At 39.6% G+C, this 19527-nt stretch overlaps 1 protein-coding gene across 3 annotated transcripts in view; it reads left to right on the top strand.

Annotated features, from left to right (window-relative positions):
- Nucleotides 1-19527, top strand: part of celsr2 (cadherin, EGF LAG seven-pass G-type receptor 2) — an 84032-nt gene that overhangs the window by 33862 nt on the left and 30643 nt on the right. For all 3 annotated transcript variants that reach the window (XM_072452257.1, XM_072452256.1, XM_072452255.1), the window contains exons 3-5: nucleotides 8168-8390; nucleotides 15932-16047; nucleotides 16134-16222. In XM_072452257.1, the coding sequence (XP_072308358.1) occupies nucleotides 8168-8390; nucleotides 15932-16047; nucleotides 16134-16222 (428 nt within the window). The remainder of the gene's footprint in view (nucleotides 1-8167; nucleotides 8391-15931; nucleotides 16048-16133; nucleotides 16223-19527) is intronic.

Raw genomic sequence — 19527 nt, 5'->3', positions numbered from 1 at the left:
ATAGTGGTGGGTGACAAGGGTCAGAGGAAAGCCGTGGTGGTGGACATTGCAGTATCATGGGATGGTAACATCTGGAAAAAGGAACATGAGAAACTAGAGAAATACCAAGGCCTCAGAGAGGAGCTGGAGAAGGCCTGGAGCGTGAAGGTATCGGAGGTGCCCTTAGTGATCGGAGCACTTGGGACAGTGACCCCCAAACTGGAGGAATGGTTTGAGCAGATCCATATATATATATATATATATATATATATATATATATATATATATATATATATATATATATATATATATATATATATATATATATATATCCATCCATCCATCCATCCATTTTCTACCGCTTGTTCCCTTTCGGGGTCGCGGGTGACTGGAGCCTATCCCAGTGACTTCGGGCCTTAGGGGTACACCCTGGACAGTGGCCAACTTGTCGCAGGGCCAACACAGAGACATTACAGACAGTTCACGCTCACATTCATTCACTAGGGCCAATTTAGAGTCGCCAATTTTACCTAACACATGCATGTCTTTGGACGGTGGGAGGAAGCCGGAGAACCCGGAGAGAACCCACGGTAACACGGGGAGAACATGCAATATATATATATATATATATATATATATATATATATATATATATATATATATATATATATATACATATATAAATAATTGCGATAAGATTTACATTTTAATACTAGGCTTCTGTTCAAAGTTCACGTTTAAGCGCGTCCTGGGCAATTGACAAAAAGGCTGAAATCGGCCAATGAACTGACAAACCAATAAACAAAACTCAAGTACTTGGATTCAGAACACGTTTGCATGGTTCTAAACTAAAAGGTTAGCCGTGTTTGCGCAGGATAAGGTAGGAAATCGTCATACTTTGAAAATTGCAGCATTTCGAGTGCCATTGATCTTGTGCAGAGGTAGAACATGAAGGCAGGAAAGTGTGACCAGCAGCTATTAAAACCCTCTGTGATTTACGTTGTGAAATGTGCCTGATGGCAATACAATGCAATCGTCTAACGCAAGAACAAATGTGAGATAGTTTGCGTGTGGGGAAGTTGAATGGACATGTATTTAATGGTGTAAATGTAACAGCTCTGTGCATGTGTGATGTCAAACGGCTGCTCTGTGGGCGTCGCCAGATGGTAACAGGAGAGAGAGATTTCAAAAAAGGAAACATAGCAGCCGTCATCATTTTTGGTTGGATTGAGCCAGTGATTTCTCGGAGTCAAGATGTTCTTCTTTTGCAATCAGAGCGAATCACAAAACAGCATGTGCCGCGGACATAAGCACAATCGTCTGGATCGCTGTCGTTCTGGTAAATTCCCCCTCACTCGAAAAGTCAATTTGTGAGTGCGAAAAGCCTTTTGGAACGAGAGAAGCTAAATTCCAACACTCCAGTCCCCACCTAACCTGCGGTGGTTTGAAATGAAGGCGTCATCGTTGCGGTGAAATATGAAGATTACACATGAAAAAGAGCGTTAATTGCTCTCTTAATAGAGTTGTACTGTGTTGTACCCAAATTATACTGATGCTACGCTACGTTTGCATCTTCGACAATCCTTCCTGACCAGCATTAAATGGCAAAAACATTGGGGTCAATGCTTCTTTGTCTTACTGGTCATATGTTTTTTCACATTGCATCGATCCAAAAGTGGTTTCATATCAGTTCCTTCTACTACGACTGTCACAGTATAAAAGTTGAGGTCTTATTATTAATTATTGACCCCATGGCCAAACAACAGTGACGTCCTCAAGGGTCAAAGTGCGTATGACGGGTTTTTATGATTTTCTCCTTTTGGCTTAATTTGGTGTAGTTATACCTGTTGTAATTGTAGATAATAGTTTTACACCAATCAAGCAGTTGTTTGTGGAGAAAAGAAGAATAACAGGAAGTGATGTCACACTAGTCCATCCAAAGTTTGTGCAGAATTTACACAAAAGACATACATTTTTAAGCCTTTAAACATAAAATCAACAAAATAAAGTCACTCTCATATATTTGTATTTGTCAAATAAAAAACATTGTGACATTAGATGAGTTTTGGCCCAGTGGTAATTTCCTAATGTGATGTCATCAATTACAGGAAGTAAAATGATAAACTTAAAATAATTGCTTTTATGGGATACATTTTTTATATATTTTTGTAGCTGAATTTAAAATATATTTATCTTAAGTGCATTTTAGTTCAATGAGAAAAATAAATAAAGCAAAGATTAAATGACATAAAAACACTTATTTCTGGTTCTAAAATAGTTATTTTTTCATTAAGTAATTATGTTTTTTGTTTTGTTTAGTCATCTCAATTATGGATTTATCAGTTTATCTTTCTTTTTCTGCCACATGAAATCTACATTAAACTAAATGAACAAAATAGATGGATATTTGGGTGATTTAGACCACGTAGTAGTCAGAAGAAGTACTGCAGTGATAAGTTACTCTGCTCACTACATTTGAAGGTCATTTGTTGTTGTTATTGATCACTCCGTCTCATTATTCCATCTCATAATCCTTTGAGGCGGCTCATATCGGCTGGAGCTGCAAACTCGCCCCGACCTCCTGCGCTGAACACACCGCTGTCTGTTCAGTGTGAGCGGGATCCATTTCCCCTCCGTCCCAGAGCCGCTCGGAGGCGTCTGGGGAGAGTCACCCTATGTGTCTCTGTGAGCCGTTACCTGGCAGCACATAAACACAAGCAAGAAAGTCTTTACCGGCAACGAGCTGGCAATTAATGTGACGTGTACTAACAGAAAATGTAGGTTAGTTCTAAATAAAGTGGTTCAGACACGTTTTTATCACCTGCAATCGTTAGTTTTAGCCGGGAATAAAGGATGTTGTTTCAAGGTTGGCTCTCAAAGGAATGTAAACAGAGCAGAGGAGTCTGGTTTGAATTATTGATTGGGATTTTCTGTCAAATTGTGATGGAATACTTCTCTCTACAGGTGTATAGTTTAGTCATCATTACTTTTTGAACTCTGGGAATCTTAACTTGTCCCAAAAACCAAGCGAAAAGCAGGATATTTGTTTGCTGCTGGTCCAAAACTCCCTGTGGCAAATTGAATTTCTGATTTAAATTCTTCTCTGAAAACACACCTGTTCTTTGTGTTTGAAATGTCGACTGTGTTTGAATCTGTGTCTTTTGTTTTCCATTGTCTCGTGCTCTACTGTGTGTTAAGCACTTGTCGTCTTTGTTGCTTTTAAAGTGCGCTACAAATAAAGTTGGATTGGATCGTGTTCTGTTGTGTGTTCTGTTGTGTGTTCTGTTGTGTGTTCTGTTGTGTGTGTTCTGTTGTGTGTTCTGTTGTGTTTTCTGTTGTGTGTTCTGTTGTGTGTTCTGTTGTGTGTTCTGTTGTGTGTTCTGTTGTGTGTTCTGTTGTGTGTTCTGTTGTGTTTTCTGTTGTGTGTTCTGTTGTGTGTTCTGTTGTGTGTTCTGTTGTGTGTTCTGTTGTGTGTTCTGTTGTGTGTTCTGTTGTGTTTTCTGTTGTGTGTTCTGTTGTGTGTTCTGTTGTGTGTTCTGTTGTGTGTGTTCTGTTGTGTTTTCTGTCGCGTGTTCTGTTGTGTGTTCTGTTGTGTGTTCTGTTGTGTGTTCTGTTGTGTTTTCTGTTGTGTGTTCTGTTGCGTGTTCTGTTGTGTTTTCTGTTGTGTGTTCTGTTGTGTGTTCTGTTGTGTGTTCTGTTGCGTGTTCTGTTGTGTGTTCTGTTGTGTGTTCTTTTGTGTGTTCTGTTTTGTTTTCTCTTGTGTGCTCTGTTTTGTGTTCTGCTGTGTGTTCTGTTGTGTGTTCTGTTGTGTGTTCTGTTGTGTTTTCTGTTGTGTGTTCTGTTGTGTGTTCTGTTGTGTGTTCTGTTGTGTGTTCTGTTGTGTGTTCTGTTGTGTGTTCTGTTGTGTTTTCTGTTGTGTGTTCTGTTGTGTGTTCTGTTGTGTGTTCTGTTGTGTGTGTTCTGTTGTGTTTTCTGTCGCGTGTTCTGTTGTGTGTTCTGTTGTGTGTTCTGTTGTGTGTTCTGTTGTGTTTTCTGTTGTGTGTTCTGTTGCGTGTTCTGTTGTGTTTTCTGTTGTGTGTTCTGTTGTGTGTTCTGTTGTGTGTTCTGTTGTGTTTTCTGTTGTGTGTTCTGTTGCGTGTTCTGTTGCGTGTTCTGTTGTGTGTTCTGTTGTGTGTGTTCTTTTGTGTGTTCTTTTGTGTGTTCTGTTGTGTTTTCTGTTGTGTGTTCTTTTGTGTGTTCTGTTGCGTGTTCTGTTGCGTGTTCTGTTGCGTGTTCTGTTGCGTGTTCTGTTGTGTGTTCTGTTTTGTTTTCTCTTGTGTGCTCTGTTTTGTGTTCTGCTGTGTGTTCTGTTGTGTGTTCTGTTGTGTGCTCTGTTTTGTGTTCTGCTGTGTGTTCTGTTGTGTGTTCTGTTGTGTGTTCTGTTGCGTGTTCTGTTGCGTGTTCTGTTGCGTGTTCTGTTGTGTGTTCTGTTTTGTTTTCTGTTGTGTGTTCTGTTGTGTGTTCTGTTGTGTGTTCTGTTTTGTGTTCTGTTGTGTGTTCTGTTGCGTGTTCTGTTGTGTGTTCTGTTTTGTTTTCTGTTGTGTGTTCTGTTGTGTGTTCTGTTTTGTGTTCTGTTGTGTGTTCTGTTGCGTGTTCTGTTTTGTTTTCTGTTGTGTGTTCTTTTGTGTGTTCTGTTGCGTGTTCTGTTGCGTGTTCTGTTGCGTGTTCTGTTGTGTGTTCTGTTGTGTGTTCTGCTGCGTGTTCTGTTGCATGTTCTGTTGCGTGTTCTGTTGCGTGTTCTGTGTGTTTCTTTGGTTAATGCACACTGTGTTACAGTTGCGATCTGTGTTTAAATGGTGGATTATAGTGTTGTAGGTTCTGCAAAGTGTTTTGTGGTTTAAATTTGAGAGTAAAGACTTGAAAATGCATATACGGTGGTGCCAAAATAAACAGGGTTTGATCCCTGAGTGGAAAGTTTTGGTGATTGTGCCAAAACGTAGACATTAGTGTCAAAGCGATTGAAAAAAACCCAACATTACTGTATTACTGTTAGTTGGGCACTTATCATATGAATTTGCTCTTATACTGTTCCTTTTCCCAGCCCCAAATTAATGACTTTCTATTTATCGTGCAAACAAACCTTTATCAACACCCGAGTGCCACAATGAGTCAATGAATTATGAGCTGTGGGTAAATCTTTAACTGCATTTGTAGCTTCACAGTTGTTCTGAAAGGTCAGCAGTTCAGTGAAGTCGAGGTGGACGAGGTCAAACACGCACACGGTTAATGTGTGATAAACTGTCCCCAGTGAAGTTATGGAAAACGCAAGCTGTGAGATAAAAATACCACTCTTGTAGCTAATTGTTGACTGATTGTTGGGTTGACGGGTAAAAAAAAAAAGATTAGAAGTATTTCAGGTAAAATTAGGTGACTGAAACATATTTATGAAATGTAAATATGACAAATGTAATCCAGGTTTTTAAACATATTTGTATATTGAATGGAGGTAGAGGTGGGCAATATATCAAACTTTTTTTTGTTGTTCTTGTGAATGTTGTTTTGAAGATATGCAACATTTTAATATACAGTACATAATAAAAATGTACTAAAAAAATGCAATAAAAGACGTGGTATATATCACGTGGTAAGGTGATATTTATGCACTTTTGTGATCATTTTTTACAGCCATTTCACATGTATTTATAATCAAACTACAACTAAAATTCTGTTGAATTGACAAAATATCAACTGAATATCTTTATCAGAATATGGATTAATATATCGGCATAGTCCTTTTGGAGGGTTCAAACACAATACTGCGCTCCAGGGGAAAGACTTTGTGAAAATATCTTATCTGCAGTAAAGTTACTGCAATACAGTTGTTTTCATTCACTTTTGATTTCTGTTAGTGTTGTTTTCTGTTACTGCCCCCTTTCCTCCACAACATGAAAAAGTATTTTGTGTGCATGTGTGGGTTTGTTTTGTTTTTGTTTTTTTATGTTTAATACATACCGTAAGTAGTAAAAAAGGAAAACTTTTTTTTAACCCACACACTACATTTGAGGGTAGCACAAGGGTTAAATACATGCCTTTTGCTGTAGAAAGAGTACCAGTATTTCTTTCTATATTAGTCTGTAAAAGTAAGTGTGCGACAACATAAACCTCAAACCGTTTTTCAAAGAACCACAAGAAAGGCCTGTCCATTGTCTACATGTTGCAGTTTTGCAGTGGAGAAGTCGCCGAAGAGACAAGAGTGACTTGACACAAATCAGAACAACACTGGTCTCGCCTCAGTGACCCTCGGTCCCCAGAGTGTCCTAAGAACAAGATACGGGACAGTGGGCAATGACAGTCAAACAGCAGGTCACCCCAATCAATTAGATTACTGTGCTCCATTTTTGTTTTTTACATTGATTTTTAAAAAGGTTTCTTGCATCCGTAACATTTCTGTCCATGTCCGTACAATCATTTTGACAATACAAAAGGCTGTGCTGTTGAATAACTCACAGTAGTTCCCAGAGAGCGCAGACAGTGCTATGAATATCTTGAGAGAGTTTGAAAGCGTCAACATTTCCAACTCAGTGCAGTCTGCCTCATGTTTGTGTCGCTGAATACGAATGTCGTCGTATCCCCCGGAGGGACGGTCTCTCCGGGTGTGACACAGAGCAACTGAGATGCAGAAAACATTTTGACTCCTGAATCGTATTTCCCTTTGATTTTCACTGGCGTTCGATGCTATTTGATTTCAGGAAGGTGTTTGGTGCACACAGACAATATTATCTACTGGTGTAAAAATAAACTTCAATTGGCAAAGAACGTATGATAATAAAAGGCTGTTTGCAATAGGCTCTGATGATACTAATTAGGCTTGCACAATTTAACACAATCAAATCGAAATGGCGATTTGAGTTGGCGCTGTTATCAAATCTCAAGGCCTCATCGATTCTCTGAGAAGAACAAAATAGGGCTGGAACTTATGATCATTTTGCCAATCAATTAGTCTATCAATTATTCTATTGATTTATAGATTAGTGGTTTAGAAAGCAAAAGTCACGTGATGAAAAGATTTTAGAAGATGTGACTTGATTAAGCCGAAGTGAGGATCCTGGTGGAGCACATTTATGAACAACAGAGTGTTTTCATCAAATCAACACTAAATGTACACATTTTCCATATAATTTTCATGGAATTATGGTTCAATTTCAGTCATAAAACCATCTGTTTTCATTATCGCCCTTCGAGGCAACAGCTGTTGTGGTTACGGCATCACAGAAATAAATTTAATTGAACCTGTTAATCGGAATCAGAAAAAGGTTTATTGCCATTTTTGGTGACTAAAAACAAGATTCACAAACTAGGAAGTTTCTTTGGTGATAAGGTGCAACATGAAATAACAAATATTATAGCAAAATATAAAAAAAATACTGCTAATAATAAGGCATGAATAAAAATGTAACAAAATAAGATAAAAATTTTACTTATACTAAATAATTTGACTGAATATAGAAACACAATTTACAGTTTAGTCAGATAGAGTGCTAAAACTAGCAATGCAAACGGACAATGGTTGTTGACATGATTATTAAGTTAAAGGTGTTTAATAAGTGTTCATGAGTCCAACGGCAGAGGGAAAGAAACTGTTCTTGCAATGGGAGGTTCTGGTCCGGATGGACCGTAGCCTCCTGCTGGAGGGGAGTGGCCTCTTACCTGAGGGGAGTGGCCTCCTACCTGAGGGGCGTGGCCTCCTGCCTGAGGGGAGTGGTTGACGATTATTTAAATAATCGATAAGGTGTGATTAATCGACTAACTTGTGGCAGCCCAAGAACAAAATATCCTGACTTTAGACCTCTACAAACATGTTTTGAAGTTCATGAGATTTTTGTATGACATATTTCAGTCTTCTGTCGTCGTGCAGAATACAATGTGCAGAATCCTACTTTTTAAATTCAATCTCAGTCACAGTACTATTTTTCTAAAATGGTGCTGCCCTAGTACTAATTTCACCCTCAAAATGTTTTAAATGATCCTTTTGGGGGATTGTTCTAATCCTTAACATAAAGATCTGATCTAGGAAACATGATTTCTTTTACTATTGCAAGACTTTTTTACAGCATAAATGCCTTTGATTTTTCTTTTTTCACACTTTTGATGAAATAGTTTTACAATTCCCTCATGTCCCTTAACTCTTGTCTGCGTTTCTGTTTTGCAGGGGAGCGGTGCGAGCTGTCCGCGCGCTCCGGCCGCTGTGCTCCGGGGGTCTGTAAAAACGGCGGCGCGTGCGTAAACCTGCTGGTGGGGGGTTTCAAGTGCGAGTGTCCTGCCGGGGGATACGAAAAGCCCTACTGCGAGATGACCACGCGCAACTTCCCTCCTCACTCGTTCGTGACGTTCAAAGGGCTCCGGCAGCGCTTCCACTTCACCCTGTCCCTTACGTAAGCACACGCACTCCTTCAAACACCCCTTTATCTGCACACGCGCTCAGAGACTCACTCCCACGTCCACTAACGCAGCTCTCACCTGACATTTGTGTTACAGTAAGGGCATTTAATAGCAATGATGGCGCCATTAAACGCGGCTAGTTCCTGTAAAGTACTTGAATGTTAGCTCCAGTGCTGCTCGGTGAATTAGGAGGCTACAGTAGGCCGTGAGGTGAGAGTCAACAACAAGGAGCAGCTGTGCTTTTGAAGGCGAGACTTGCATAACTTGAGGATGCTAATGCAGCCTTGTTATGGCGAGCGTCACTTTACCCAGCGAAGGGAAAACTAAAGGACAATGCATTAATAGTGTGCATTAAAGCCGCAACTAACAATTATTTTAGCATTCGACAAGTCAAGCGATTATTTCTATTGTACATTTAGACCTTTTCCATACGTTACCCACCAAATAAAGGTTGAAATATTGGACAGATAGATGAGATTTACTAATAAGTTGACGAAAGTAGTTTATTCTTTTCTGAAATGTTGTATGTGTTGATGAATCGTTGCAGCGCTGTGGTGTTCATGTTGCTGTGCTGTTGTTAAAGGTGCACTATGCAACTTTTCTGGTGGAGGGTCAGCCACCTGCTTGTCTCCGGGGAGATGTTACTACCGCACTTTGCCCAGAATATTGTAGGGAATAAACATATCGATGTGCAAGGAGACAAGCGACGGGCGCCACTTAGCCAGGTACAGGTCAGATTTGTGGAGACGTGACCCAGTTTAAACTAACAATACGTGTTTTTAAAGGTATTTTTGAGCTGTAATGTAAGACTGGGACGAGTGAGCGGAATAATCGTGAAAAAGAATTGTAATTGTTTTTGTTGATAAGCGCTATTGTTGTTAATAATAAAAATTATATACAGACTAAAAACAGACTAAACAGACTCCAAAATATGTGCCAAAAGACTTCATATTAAAAAAAAGCTGCATTATTTAATCAAAATGTCAAAAAAAATATGATAAAACACTTATATACTCTCTATCTAGAAGTCTTCAGTCAACCATATTTCAACCTTTATTTAGCTATAAATGTATTTTTAAAATCTCAATCTCTCAATGTACAACAGAAATAATAATAATAATAATAACTGTTATTTGCAGCACTACCGCGATGAAGTAAACGTTAGATGGATAAACTAAACAGGCAGTGGACCTTTAGTCTTTGTTGACTCATAACATAATAGCCTACATTTCCTGTTAAACTGTCACTTAAAATTATACTAAAATATTATGTTGCATAGTCTTTTACTTTTCATTTACCCCCTTCTCAAGTTCAGTGAATAACCTACTCTTAACAGAGAGAAAAACTGTGCTAATTAATTCAAATAAAAATTCGATGATACAATGAATTACATTTGACAACCCAGTTTCATTTTCCCTTCATACTGATTCAAAATGAAATGCATTCAAATCTCCTGTAACACACTATAATGACGCAGCAAAGCGCACGAACTGTCCAGATTTGAACCCAAATGTGCAACCAGTCACTTTTAGCAAGGTGTTGTTTCTATCCCTCGCTTCGCATTCAGCTAAAGTGTCGTTCTTTCAAAATGTATTTATAGTTTAGCTGTGATTTTTTTTCTATCACAGACTTGTATTCATCGAGGTGTGTGATTGAGGAGGGGGAGGAGGCAGAGGAGCTGGGAATACTGAGCAGATGCAAAGACTCAATCAGCAGCAGGAGGCCGAGACACAGGGAAATCAGGTCCAAATCTCACTAGACAGAACAATTGTGCTGTTCAGTGCTAGCATTTTAAGGCCAGGGAACAGACGCAGTACTCGATACACATTCCAATACAAAACATTCCTATAATAGTGTCTTAAAAGCAAAAAGTATTCAGGAAAGGTCCGGCTTTTTCAGGTTTATGCGACTTGATCAAACGAGCATCCAGTTCTGATACTAGTTTTACTATAATTTATTATCTGGGTATACATTTTGACAACCCTGGTCTTTACCTTGCTGCACATTATTTACAGCAAAATTGTGGTTGAGACTCCTCATTCCTCAAAAACACTGGGGCAAATCCTTTTGTACAGTTTACTTCAAAATGTTAAGACGTCGTTGTTATGATTTGAACTTTTCTCACCGTTAAAAAGCGTGAGAGACATCGGAGCAGCTCATCTCTCCACGGATCTGACTTGGTGGATACGTTTAGTCCCAGATTTAAATTAGTTGCGTGAAATAATGAGAGCGAGAGGGTAGAGACATTCGGCAAACGGTCAAGGTCAGGAATCGTTTTCAAGCAAATAGCGATTCCATGGAGCAAATGCCGTACCCTCGTCAAAGAAGGTACATAGTGCACCTTTAATAGACATTAGCCATTGAGCAGCATTAAAATAGGGCGAGAGAGTGGGGAGAGACATTCATAATTGTGAGCATTTTTCTCACAACGCTGAACCTTACTTGTGTGTAAGTGGTTAATAACAGTAAGAGCTTCGACGAAGAACTGGTTTCGTTTGTTTTCAGACTCTCACTGCTCAGTTTATCGTAAAAGTAAAATAATGCTAGTTTCTGTGTTGGCGATATTGGTCCAGCCTCAGAAGATGCCCTGACATGAAACCCGACTCCGAGTAAAAAGGCTCATAAACGTCACAACACATTTCAGCCGGGGTATCTCCTCACAACAGAGGTGTAATGTCGCTTTGCTTCACTTATTGTCCCACGCGTCATCCGAGACCCAAAATGGCCGCGGGTGCGAATAAAAATCTCCCTTGTGAGCGCGGGCCTGCTTTAAGTGTGGTTCGGATGACAGGCCTTTTTGACGAGGAACAGCTCGGACCAGTTTTTTGAAAGCGGTTGCTGTGTTTCGGCGGCGGGACAGGAGCATGTGCTGGGGGGGGAAAGGCAGGTACAAGGAGCGGCCCGGGGCAGGTGAGGCGGGTGAGGTCAGTGAGCCGCGCTGTCACCTGAGCGCCCCCAGATCAGGTGACCGTCCCCCATAGCCTCAGATCAGCGGCGGCTTGAAGGGTGCGCGCTCGGATAAAGGCTAATTTTAGGTCCCATTCAGACTCTGGTTTGGCTCTGCAATTCGAAGCCGAGATTTCGCTTCAAGATTTGCGCCACGCCAATCAAATTATGCACCTGCGATCAAACCTTTATTCTGCTAAGTAAAAACATGCTGGAAGTTGTAGGTTTTCATCAAAGTCGGACTACAAGGCGTGTCGTGGAAAACTAGATCTGCCACATGACGTATTGAGTTACAAATTGAAGTTTACTATGTTTGAATTGTGGAAATACAATGCCGTCTCTGTTCACTCAAATGACTGAGAGGTACTTTGGGACTCTACTTAAAAATACAGATAAGGATAATTATCAACAACAAATAATGACAATAATAAAAATTGTAATCTAAATCAAACATGCCATGAGTCGTTTTACTTGAAAAACAATGGCATTATTAAATCAAAATGTGAGAAGAATAAGCCTTTTGTGATCAATAATCATCAATAATACACTTTATTTGTACATTTAGAAACCTGGAAGCCTTTATCTGACCTTTATTTAACTTTATCTGGTTCAAAATGTCTGGTTAAAACTAAGACAAGACCGTTTTTATTCGTGTAATGCGTGCAAGTGTTAATTAACTCGTGTTCAACCAAAAATATGGATTTGTGGTCTGTGCTTTAAGATTTTTCTCATATTTCTTTAATTAAATCCTTACTTCTATCTACTCTAGCTCACAAACCTTTCCAGTCACAAATAAAGATGTCACCATATAAACCTTTAGTGCTTAGATTAGTGTGAGAAGAAACATCACAATTTTAGGACCTTGTTGGCACTTTTACCATGAAATCCTTAATTTGCCTTTTATTAGCTTCATAAAATTAAACTTTCTGAATGAAAATAGATGATGCTTTAATATAAACAGCCAGGTAAGAACATATTTTACATGTATGTTTGACTTTTTTGGCGTATATATGTTGAACTGAAGCTACTCGTGTTTGCTTCATACAATTCTCAACATCATTATTTTTCAGTTCGTTCAAGTGGAAAATCACGATGATCAATACAATAATAATAAATAATAAACATTTCTGTACATTTACTTGTGAATCTTATCGTCGATGCAGTAATCCTCGAGCACACTGTATCAAACTTTAACCACAGCCGTATACGTTCACTAAGAAACTAGGCCAAATATCAATAATAAAGCGTATCAGAGCTGGCACTGTAAAAACTCCAGCCTTTACACTTCCAGGCGGCGTGCGGGAGAGGCATATTTTCTCACATGGCTGCACAGATCCCGTGTACTACAGCGTGTAAGCATAGCGTGACACGGGCCCCCAACATAAGGGCCAGACTGGTTGTTATTTTTACTGATGGCTGCCTAATGTGGCGCAGTGATGCCAACCGAGTCAGGCCTTACTTCCAGTTGATTACCTTCATGGTTCAGAGGGCTCGAAGGGGCAAACGGGGAAGCCTTTTAAATCGATATGTCAAAAAACCAAGACGGGGACGCCCTAGAAAGCATTTGAGGGGCGTGCGTCTTCACGTCCGGGCAAACTTTGGGTCTGTTACGATGCTTTCCAAAATCGTTCTGTTTCGTCTAGGTTGAGATTAAGGTTGTTGGTTATTTTATTTTTTTTCAAAGTAAACAGGTCAGTGGTACCGTGCCCTCTGGGTCTTCAGGGGCTCAAGAAAAAAAACACACAAACCGCATCATGTACAGAAAGCCCCGCAGCCCTGAAGGAGCGGGAATGAAAGGGACTGAGCGGCTGCCCGTCCCGACTAAAAGCAACTGAAGAAATCTCTCTGTTCTTCTTCTTCTTGAGGTTTCCTTTCAAGAAAATACAACCTTTGCTTCCTGTTTGGATGACATGACCCAAGCTTACGTTTGATCATTTTGGTAGTTTTTAGTTTCTTGCTTTAGCTTTTGAAATTTGTGAGTGTGGTCTGCCTTGAGAACATTTCCACACATGGCTGTAATTGTATATAATTTACCATTTTGGAGCAAACTTCTGATCCAATAAGAGGAAACAGAACGATCAACATTTCCAAATTTAGTGGCATGGACAATATTTGCAACATTACATGTTTTTCTTCTGATCTAAATGGTGTATTTTGGTGTCATTTCAACCCAAAGAGTGTGCAGTGACTCAAAAAAGAGTGGACCAATGTTTTAATAATTGAATAATCCTTTTGGGGAGACTTTTTAAGTATTTATATGAACCAAGAAGTAATGAGAACGCTTGGAGTGGGTTCTCTAAAGTTTCGGGAGTGAATTGTGAGCTAAAACTGGCTTTTTACAAATAAAACATAGTTTACGAGTAGTTTTCTGTGTAAATACGTGTAATTGCGTGCTAATCCGTCATTTTGGTGTCACTTTGGGTCAGTTACATGGTCAAATCATAGATACTTAGCAGGTTTGAGAGTTTTTTCCAGCGTCAAGCCAGTTTTAGTCGAGTAATTAAAGCACAAAGCAAGTCAACCAAGAACTTAATTAGTCGACCACAGCCCTAAAAAAGGACTTATTGCTTTAGTTGACATTGTAGTTAATACTTTGATACTGGTGTTTGGTGTTTGATACTTTGATACTTTGATACAAATGTGCTAGCTGCTCTCCAGTCAGTGCTTTTTATCTTACTGGAGTATAATTATAAACTGCTAAAATTATTTGCAAGGTGCTATTTAAAGAGTCAAATGTATGTTATGCTTTAAGTAGCAGCAGGATTAAGTTAGACAATGAACTCCCTAGTTTTGTTATTGATTATATTGACCCTGTTTGGAAATAGGCTTTAGATTAATTTTCCCGGGGACATTTCCGCACTTGTTAATTGAATAAATGACCAGAAGACGCATTGGGGACTTCTGCCAGATGTGTGCTGGGCTTTCCCAGTGGGACAAATCATAAATAATCCTGTTGTTTCTTTATGCTCTTTACCTTCACTCATCATCCACTGACCCACTTCTACACAGTCAGATTTATCAGAGTGAACCACATCTGACAGGTATTTTTAGTTTGATCCTCTGCAGAGTGAGGCTTCGTTGACTATCTGGACCATTGCTTCATATTGTGCAGTTAAAAGTGTTATAACGTTGCTAAAAAAATGTATATGCTGATGTTCAATAGTTCAGTTCAAGAAAAATTATTATATTTTATAGTAATGTGAAAGGTTTTAATGTAAAGGAATATAAAAAATATGTAAAAGTATAAAGCCTGCTGTGGATTTGATGTTTAAATAACTTAGAAATAACCAGAATCAAACACATTTCCTCTTTAGTGTAGGTTTTTGTGTATTTTTTGTTTTGTTTTTGTGAATTGCCCAAACAAATTAACTAAACTCTAGTCTTGCCCACAATAAACACAATATTTTAACAAGTAAACTTAATACACTATTTCAGGAAAGTTTTTGAAATGGAAAATGTTGATTTTGTTCTCAATTTTAAATGAGATGTTAAACTCCTTTATTTCTCCTCCCAGATTTCTCAGTAAAAACAAATACTGGGAAACATTGCCAACACTAATTCATAAAATCCTTAAATAAAATAACTAAGTTATTTCTTGCATAATATGGAAATTATTTAAAAAACATCATCTAGAGGAAAAAGCGGCCCTTGCATCATCATATTCTTGTATCATCATTTACTGTATATCATGTTTTCCAGGGGAATCATGAAGAACAAACACTAGTCTTATTCTTACAAAGGCTGCTGAATATGAGCTATAAACGTCCTCTAGCTGCTGGAGGCGGTCAGACATCCTGACCGCAGCAGATTGTGGTCACTCTATGTTCATACAGCACATGCTAACTGTAAATACACTCGTCTCTCCTCTTGGCTGCCTTCCTGTGTCTTCATGTCCCATAATGCCGTGGTTTCCCCCTCTCGCCTGCTTTGACATTGCCCTACTTTTGCTTCTTCCTATTGTGCCTCTGCGTGTCTATTCATGGCACAGTTGTTCAGTTTTCTTGGCTCCAGCCGTAGACTTTCCCCTCTTGGACCGAGCCTTGTGCCACTGCTTTGCTTCGTTATCTGTTGCGTTTCATTTTTTACCTATTGTGTGTGGATTTGCCTCTTACTAATAATACTAATACTGCAAATACATGTCATTCGACTGTACATCGGTGCTGGTGCTGTTAGCGTAGAAACCTCAGGAACAAAGCGCTACCAGTGTCTTAGAACCAAACGTCACAATGTCAGAGTTTATGTTGTGTTACGATTATTGTGAGGAAACCTCACAATTTACTGTTTTTGTGTTTTTTGACACTATATATATATATATATATATATATATATATATATATATATATATATTATCTTTTTACTAAGATCAAACTGAAATAACTTATTTTTGTGTCTAAAATGGTCATGATTGTTTTTTAGTTTGTAACATCTCATTGTGACCTGAATCATCACAATTATGGATTCACTGAATACATATACTACATTTTATTGTACACGATTCATTTTATTGACACTTTTTGTCTTGTAATTTTCTCCTTCATTGACATCACTGTGGATTCATGAACTTTGTACGTGTTTTTATTTTTTCCAGATTTGCCACTAAAGAGCCCAACGGTTTACTCCTATACAACGGACGCTTCAATGAGAAACACGACTTCATCGCGATGGAGATCATCAACGAACAGATACAACTAACGTTCTCGGCCGGTAAGCAACGCACGGGAAACGATTGCGCACAACAACAACAACAACACTGATATTACAACGCAACTCAAACTGTCTACGTTTTAAAGGGGAGACAAAGACTACAGTTTCTCCGTTTCTTCTCGGAGGAGTCAGCGATGGACAGTGGCACGCGGTAGAGGTCCACTATTACAACAAGGTAACCGCTTTAAGTGCTTAATCTAATCCATCTAACCATTTCTGTGCAAATTCCCCCAGTTTAATGCGCTTCACCTCTGAGCATGACGCCTCCATTATTACATTTAGCGGGTCACGTGTCACAGTAGTTCGCGGCTGAACAAGGGGCAGGAGTTGCGCGTGAAAAAGCAGTACCGTGGTGTCGAGGAGAACAAAATGTGGCTGTTTACAGAGCGCGTAAGAACGGCTGATGGAGGTGAGTAAGCGAACCATCCAGACGCAGAGGAAGCTTCAATAAAGCTCAGTGAAAGAGCGAGACGTGATGTTTCTGAGCTAAATATGCTTGGGCTTCAGACATTTCGATCAGGTCGGGAATGTATGGAGTGCGTCTGGGCCAGGACCAACTTTATGGCCTATTGAGGAAGTCACTTTGCATCATAATAATGTTTCCACGGCGACGCCCCCGCAGAGCACATTTCATCCTGCATCTATGAAAACGTGGCAAAGAATCAGCTTCTTGTCAACCTCTGGATGGAAATTAGGAGTCATTTGCCAAGGAAAATCATAGACTAGATTAAAATTTTACGGCATCTTTCCATTGACTATTAGTGTAATTTAATTTAGATAACGATCCTGCCAAGAGGGTCACAGTGCACGTGTGGGAGGGCATCTGGCATAAAGACACATTTAGACAGAGTTTGACTCAGTTAATCGTGGTATTTTTCTTAGCCGATTAAATGTTTTTTACTTAAAGGCTCAGGTGAAGGGTCTGTAACCAGCTTGTCTCCATGGCGATGGTATTGCTTTGCCTGAAATGTTCCACAGTATGGCATTAAACGACCTACCCTGCATTTATTCTATTGCCGTGTTTCTCAAGCTGTGGCATTTGTACAATTGGTAGGACCGGGTCATTTAGAGAGCATTTTATTCACATTTTGACCGTTGACTAATTTCTAAAAGTAAAAATAAAATGACATTGACAATGACCCAAGACATGGTCCTAATTCAGACCTGCAATAGTCCTTTTTATATCCGATCTGGTAGTACTCAGGAAAACTAATATTTTCTTTAGTGTTTTTTTCTTTTAGTGGTTTTTGGTGCACAAAGTTCTACCGCACATATTTTTCTTGCTCAAAAATACCTTGAAAAACGTGCATCCCCTCCACAGATCATACCTGTAAATTGGCCTGGTGAATGCTCGTCTCCACGGGGATAGATAATGCCATACTGCGTAACATTCCATGCAACGCAGTAACACCTTCTTGTAGCGAGTATCGGGGGGTATTTTGGGGGGGCAGCCACAACTCAGTGCCTCGTGTAATAAGACATTGTCAGTATTCAGTGATTAGGCAGAGATAATTCACACCGCTGCCGTTCTCATGTCCCAAATCGATGAGGTAGAACACCGGCCCCTCCCATCTAAGGTGTCCCACTGTGGCCCCGCTCCCTGCTCCCCCCCGACCCGTCACTGTCCGCGGGGGGTGGGGCGTTTTAGATTAAAATGTGGCTTTCAGTGAGAAGTGGAAAGCTGTGGAGAATGGCAATGACCGCTGCCTTTGTGCCGGGGGCTTCGCTTCCTTTGGGACGCCGGGCAGTGAATGATGCGGCCCCGAGGAAGGTGCCCCTCGCGCTCTCAAACGGGACAGAAAAGCAGAGGCGCGAGAGCAAGCCAAAAACGCCACAGAAGTATTGACTCCGGCATTGAGTGGTGACTCTGTGCTTTCGGGCTGTCCCCTCTTGTTGCTACGATACAACCAGTCAATCTTCCCTAATATTTGTGTTTGCCGCCCCTCGGTGCGCGCTTGTCCCCCCGCGAGTGACAGCGAACTCATACTCCCATAATCGTTTGCTGCAAAAGTAGAGTTTGATGCGGCGCAGAGCAAATATGTACGCACCAATCAGCGCTGACAGGACGGGCTTTGTGTGGCGGAGAAATGTCCTGACAGAGGCGCATTATTGGAGAGTCAACAGCCCTGACTGATGACGGGAGGAGGTCAGAGAGAAAGCTCAGATCTGGAGCGGAGCCGGTCTCACAGCTTTTCACAAAGCGTGGAAAAAGCAGCATGTCCGATCATTTCACCTTTGGGCGATTCACTGAGGATGTTTGCTTGTTTTATCATTGAACGATTAGTTTGAAAATTGGCCTGAAGGAGAATCAAAGTGAAAAAGTTACTTCCCAGGATCTGTTTTGCATTTCAGATGCAAAGAGAGAAATAAGTAGGAGGGACGTCACTGAAAGCTCTGTGACTTGGCTTCACTAATGACATGCACTTATTTCCATTAACTGTCGCTTCTCTTTCCCTTCAGGAAAACATATTTGAGAAAACATAAGGCACATAAAGTAAGACAACACTGCAAATAAAACGACAATGAAAGTTGTTTATAACAGTGGTTTAAACTGTAGTTACACTGTAGTTACACTTCTTGCATTCTTTGAAAAAAACACCTTACATTGGATTTCAGTCCATTTGCATGTCCCACAAATATACATGACTTCAGCACAAAGTATTTTAAACACAAAATGCAACTGCAACAGGAATTTCTGTATTGGATTTTTTTCTCTGCATTTGTTAAAAGATGTTTTCTGCCATTGAAGCTCTGGTCACGTGTTATATGTTATATGCTCCTTTTTTCCAAGAACACACACAAATAAATTAATTCTCTTAAGCTTGTCCTTTAAGCTTTTGAACTATTTTATGAAAGTATTTAATGACTTCTCCTGCACAAGAATTGCCTTCAGGATTAATAATGTGATATCCTAATTAATGCACATTTAAGTTTAAACTACACATTTCACTAAAACGTCATAAACATAATTATAGTTATGATTTTCCTTAAAACTGTTGCCTTGTTTTCTCTGGTTTGACAATGCTGCGTTTATGAGCAGCAGATGTGACATAGGTAAAGGTAATTCCACAACTTTTACATAGCAACCATACTGTAAACAAGGGCCAAAATCCATAAAAAATACACAATATTCATGATTTGATAGCTATTAATACCTGATAAGACTTTTATTTGATAATGCTTGTTTAAGCTGTCAGAAAAATGAATGATTAAACGATGAAATGTTGCTTATTGATGACAAAGATTACGTTTAGGCTGCAGGTCTTGACGCTCAAATCTGATTTTTTTTTCAAAGAGGCAGTTCACATTGCAAATAAAATGTGACTCAAATCAGTTATCCTGTTACGCCACAGCCCTGAAGTGTTTGATGTGGAGAAGAAAACAAAACTAACCAAGAGTGGTGCTGTTGCTGTCACATTATGAGAAGGATTATAAAGAGGAAGCACCATTTAGTCTTTAGTCATCTTTTTCCTTTTCTAG

Source organism: Eucyclogobius newberryi, unplaced genomic scaffold (assembly GCF_026437365.1).
Source record: "Eucyclogobius newberryi isolate DKJ021-1_F unplaced genomic scaffold, fEucNew1.0.hap1 SCAF_19, whole genome shotgun sequence".
Taxonomy (NCBI): domain Eukaryota; kingdom Metazoa; phylum Chordata; class Actinopteri; order Gobiiformes; family Gobiidae; genus Eucyclogobius; species Eucyclogobius newberryi.
This window is presented reverse-complemented; position numbering and strand designations above follow the sequence as displayed.